Source organism: Apium graveolens, chromosome 4 (genome assembly GCF_009905375.1).
Source record: "Apium graveolens cultivar Ventura chromosome 4, ASM990537v1, whole genome shotgun sequence".
NCBI lineage: Eukaryota > Viridiplantae > Streptophyta > Magnoliopsida > Apiales > Apiaceae > Apium > Apium graveolens.
The window spans coordinates 871,686-877,561 of NC_133650.1; the positions used below are offsets into that span (position 1 = coordinate 871,686).

General features: G+C 32.3%; 1 protein-coding gene across 1 annotated transcript; it reads left to right on the forward strand.

Moving 5' to 3' along the window:
* The first annotated feature begins 3,098 nt into the window (after nt 1-3,098).
* LOC141716963 (uncharacterized) lies at nt 3,099-4,082 on the forward strand. The gene has a single exon (XM_074519102.1). It carries the CDS (start codon nt 3,099-3,101, stop codon nt 4,080-4,082), a length of 984 nt encoding a protein of 327 aa, XP_074375203.1.
* The last annotated feature ends 1,794 nt before the right edge of the window (nt 4,083-5,876 follow it).

Here is a 5,876-nt window from a genome sequence, read left to right on the forward strand (position 1 = left end):
TAATTTACAAGTTGGGGGAGATTGTTAGATATATTTGATAATGTCATGGCTAATGTGATTTATGTTTAGTTTTCAGATCTTACTTAAACAGGATAAATCAGTACTTACTGGAAGTCAGGACTTAAGGATATCAGTACTTAAATTATCAGGAGATAATCATCAAAAGATGGATATCAGAACTTAAGTACTAAATGACGTTCAGATAAGGAAGGCAGCTGGTTAAAGGAAAGAAGATCGAGATAAACATAAGAAGAGATATGCATGAAGATGGAATTCTCTGATGAATAGAATACTTGGAAGAAAAGATATTTGATTGATATATTTTAGGAAGCATAATTATATTCCATATCAATTAGCGATTATCTTGTAACTGTGTAGTATATAAACACAGACATAGGGTTTACACTATAAGTGTTATCACAATCGAGAAGATTATTCATTGTAACCCTAGCAGCTCTCGTGATATTTGTTCATCACTGAGAGAGAATAGTTCCATACTGTAACAGAGTTTATTATTTTAATAAAGTTTATTTTCTATTACTTGAGTTTTTAAAGTTCGATTTGATTGTACTATACACTGTATTCACCCCCTCTACAGTGTGTGTGTTTTAGGTTACTCATTGTTGTACTGTATTCATTTATGTAATGGTCAAGTTATTTTTAATACTTAATATATGTGCTTGTTGATTTATATATTTTATTATACATTGATATTTTGTTAAATACTTAATGCTCTGTTTAAAAGTAGTCTTTAATTTTAAAGAGAATGATTTGTGGAAAGAAATATTAAGTACATGTGATATTTCTGGTTAACTACTTTTATATGATTTTGTTAAATTATGTTGTTAGCGTGATAAATGTGAAAAATAGTTAATTATGTGTATTATTTTTATAAAAGATTGTTAATATGTAACTGCTTATTTATTTTATGAGATATTATTATTAGTATTTTTATTATTATGTTAATGACATATGTGATTATTTTATTCTCTTTTATAAGTCTCTGTTTTTGTTAGTTTTATTTTTATAAATTGATCAATAATTTATTCATTCTAGAAATTTTTAATTATATTTTATTAGTATATGTACATACATGTTTATTTATTTAATTTTTTTTTACTTATTTGTGTTTTTAGAAAATGGTAGTAATAGTATAAATTGACTTGTATAATTTTTAAAAACTCATTTAGTAAATTCTTGTTAGTATAATATTTCATTATATTTAGTTTTTTTTATATTATCTTGTTGTCTGGCTTTGTATTGCAACACATGTTATTTTATAATGTTGGCTGATTTTGTATTGCAGCTCTCTGTATATGTTGTTTTTATTGCCTGGTTTTTATTTTAGAGTCCTTATTTTGTGTATATATAATTTTATATATATTATCTTTTGCCTGGTTTTTGTTTTAGAGTTCTTTTTTGTGTATATATAATTATATATATGTATATATATATATTATCTTTTGCATGGTTTGTGTATTAGAGTGTATGAGGATAATTAATTATGTTTGTTTTTAATAATAACTACATAGGTTGGATTTCTCTGCGTGAAGTGATAAATTGTTAAAGTGGTTGTCAGTGTCAAGGTAAGTTAACTCTTCACACTTTTATTTTTATTTTGAAATCTGTTAAATATTTTTGCACTGCTTTTATTTTAACAACTATGGATCAAGTAATTGTTTTAGACATAAGAATTCCCAGTTAGCTCTGACCTATGAAACATTTAGTAATTGTGTATAGTTCCGGAACTAGATTTTGATACCTTACTAGGGCGTGCTTTGCACAGTTTATGATACCTTAGTAAGGGGCGCATTATTGACAGTTGTGAACCTATGATACTGTGTCACCAGGTATTTGTGACCTTAGAGAGCTGTGGAATTTATTTATGTTATATGTAAACTTTGGATTTTGAGCAATGTTTTTTGGCTTTATAAAAATTATGAACTCCTTGGTCCACTAGTGTCAAATTGTTTTCTTGCTGGGCTGTTTGGCTCATGACTTACAAATTTTCTGGTGCTAAACTTCTGGGATGGACAAGGAAATGCATTTGGCTTGAGCTTATTGTAATAATATTTTAGTGATAGTGTCTTATCTTAGAGCTGTGTCTATCTGTATTTATCTTTATTTCAGCTATATGATACTATTTCTGAGTTGGATTTCGGAATCTTGTTTGCTTATGTGAGACTTGTTTTAAGTATGAATAAAGTTTGATATCTAAGTAAAGTTGTTGTATAAAAAGTTGGGGTATTACAGTTGGTATCAGAGCTTAGGTTAGCTTCCTGTAGACTGCCTTTTAGGCTTGACCTGTGAGTTATAAATTTTGTTGCGTATATTTTAAAGATACTAATTAATTTATTGTCTTAGAATTTTGTAGATGGCAGATGAATATGTTGAGGTTGAATTGTCTGACATCGAGGATCCCGTTGATAGTTCACCACTACCATCGTCAAACTATGACCCTAGCTCAGATAGTGATGATTCTGTCAACAACTTTGAACATGCTTCTGATAGTGAGAAATCAATTCACGAAAATCCCGGAGAGATCATTAATGAGCATTCTAAAAAGACTGACCTTGAAATGGAGATAGAAAGTTTCCGAGCTGATTTAGAGGAGGCACACTTGAAAGTAAAGAGAGCAGAGCACCGACTATTAGTATTGCGAGAAAATGTGTTAGGAGGATGTGAAAAATTTCGTAATTCTTCATTGAGGGGTAGATGTGTTAGTAAGAGGGATAAGAAGTACGTTAAGAGTTTCGCAAAACAGGTGCAGGTAGAAGTGAGAAGGAATGTTGCAGTGATAAGGAATGTTTTGAGGGAAGGAGGTTATTATGAGTATCCACCATCAACAAGTTCCTCCCCTTCAGATAACTACTCATCTGATTAGTGTCCTTGTTAGTGAATCTTAAGTTATATCTAGTCGAAAGCATCTATAATAAAGATGACTGTCGTTTTGAATTTCTATGGTTGGAAAAAAAAACTTGTACCGTTTTGAGGTTTCTATTAATAAGATGTGTTTTGATTTATATATATGTGTACATAAATCTTGTATATTATATCGTTATTCCAAGATTGAGCATTGAATAAATTATGTAGGAATCATGCCTCGTCAGAGAAGTAACAATGATGAAGGTGCGCACATGATGACTCAATTGGCAGAAACATTGGCGACATTGGTAGGGAACCAGCAAAATGGACCTAGGAGCTTGATATCTGAATTTAAGAGGCTAACTCCTCCAGTTTTTGAAGGATCTACAAATCCTTCAGAAGTGGATAAGTGGCTACAAGAGATGGAGAATATTTTTGAGTTACTAGGAAGTACGAACGAGCAGAAGGTTAATTTGGCAAGCTACCAACTCCAAGGAAGTGCTTACGATTGGTGGCTAATGGAGGAAAGACGCGTTGAAAATAATGAAGAAGAGGCTTCCGGAGCATACACTTGGGAAACTTTTAAGGAGTCATTTAAGGACAAGTATTTTCCCAGGACGGTACGAGCTAAGTTGGAGCGCGATTTTATAAGGTTGGAACAAGGAGAAAAGCAAACTGTCTCGGAGTATGAGGCTGAATTCGCCCGTTTGGCTAAGTATGTGCCAACTTTGGTGGCGGACGAGATTAGTAGGGCACGTAGATTTGAGGAAGGATTACGTAATGAGATTAAGAGGCATGTGGTTGCTTTTGAGCTAAACAGCTACAAGATGGTGTTGAACAAGACTTTAGTAGTCGAGAGGGGGCTAGTGGGAGACGAAGGAAAGAAAGACTCTGAGGCTAAGAAGAGATGTGAGCCTACAGGTGGATTTAACGAGAATGATCCCCCGAGAAAGTTCAATAATCGAGGAAATGGTGGAAATTTTTCTCGAAACGCTTCAGGGAACAAGGTGACATGTTCAAGGTGCGGCAAAAATTACTTGGATAAAGACTGTCGTTGGAACACAAGAGCTTGTTTTAGTTGTGGAGAGAAGGGATATAAGATTTCTGAATGTCCAAAGCGTGATCCAAATCGTAACAAAGACAATACAAATAAAGCCACTTTGGCATCTCTTATTGGACCAAATTACGGACGGGTGTATCAGCATACACCTAAGTAAGATTGAGGTACGCGATCAATTTCTTTCAATGATTATGTGTTACACTTTGATTTATGTTTTGTTAAAATTTGGGGATAAATTTTTTTTAAGGAGGGTAGAATGTAAAAACCAGTTTTTTTTATTAAATATATATGTTTATGTAAGTCTAGTGATTTAATATATACAAGTAGTAAAAATGTTAATGTGCATTATTTTGAAAAAAAAAAGAAAAAAAGAAAAAGTGTACATAATTTGAAACATTTAGTTGTTTTCTTTATTTGGTCAAAACCTGTTACTAATAGATAAGATACGAGTTAAACTTTTGTTAGGTCACACACACACTGTAGAGGGGGTGAATACAGTGTATAGTACAATCAAATCGAACTTTAATAACTCAAGTAACAGAAAACAAACTTTATTGAAACAATAAACTCTGTTACAGTATGGAACTGTTAGCTCTCAGTGATGAACAAATATCACGAGAGCTGCTAGGGTTACAATGAATAATCTTCTCGAATATGATAACACTTTTAGTGTAAACCCTATGTCTGTGTTTATATACTACACAGTTACAAGATAATCGCTAATTGATATGGAATATAATTCTGCTTCCTAAAATATATCAATCAGATATCTTTTCTTCCAAGTATTCTATTCTTCATAGAATTCCTTCTTCATGCATATCTCTTCTTATGTTTGTCTCGATCTTCTTTCCTATTATCAGCTGATGTCCTTATCTAAACGTCCTTCAGTACTTAAGTTCTGATATCCATCTTCTGATGATTATCTCCTGATAATATAAGTACTGATATCCTTAAGTCCTGACTTCCAGTAAGTACTGATTTATCATATTTAAGTAAGATATGAAAACTAAACATAAATCATATTAGCCATGACATTATCAAATATATCTAACAATCTCCCCCAACTTATAAATTAGCATAATATACAAGTTTAACAGATATTTGATGATGTCAAAAACATTAAGTACAAATGTATGAGAATTAGACTAGATAACTACAACTTACAGTCCTTAAAGCTTTACCAATCTTTAACATCTGATAACAACTTCAGTCTGTATTCATATCAGAATTTAAGTAGTTGTAGATCTTGACTTGGCTTCATCTTCTGATCTCTCTAATGTCAGGAGTTGTTCTGAGATAGTTCTTCAACAAACATCTCTCAGCATATCTGAGTTCATTAATCACCCTCCTTTTAGCATCTTTAAGTTCTGCAGTATCTTCACCAATTTGAAAGATTGCATCCCTGAGATCATTAATCTTAGCTTTTCTTATATCCTGATCCAGTCTGATCAAATATGCCTTATCAGACTCTAGATTGAACTCCACAGCCCTGTAACCCAGAAAGGTAGTTATAATCTTAGCAGTGTTGGGCTTCATTTCAACTATATCACCCTTGTGGTCTCTGTACTTAGGAAGATATGTGCTGTCAGACTTAACAGAATAAAGCCTTTTCTGTCTCTGAATTTGATTCTTCAAAAAGTTTGTAGCACTTTCAGTTATTCTGTCATTCACTTGAAGTAAGAATAATACATGCTCCAGTTCTTCAAAATACTTTAGTGGAATGGCTGTTGTGCATATGTTGTGTACTTGATGATTTCGTAAACAAAACATTTAAGTAGATTTTACTTAGGTAAATGATGTAGCACTCGACGGATAAGAATTATAGTCCCGACGGATAACTCATTATAGTCCCAACGGATAATTAACTTATTATCCATCGAGTGAGTAGCTTATGTAATAATAAGTTTGTAGCACAGTTATGTATGCACCTTTGTATAGAATCTGTAGTAGC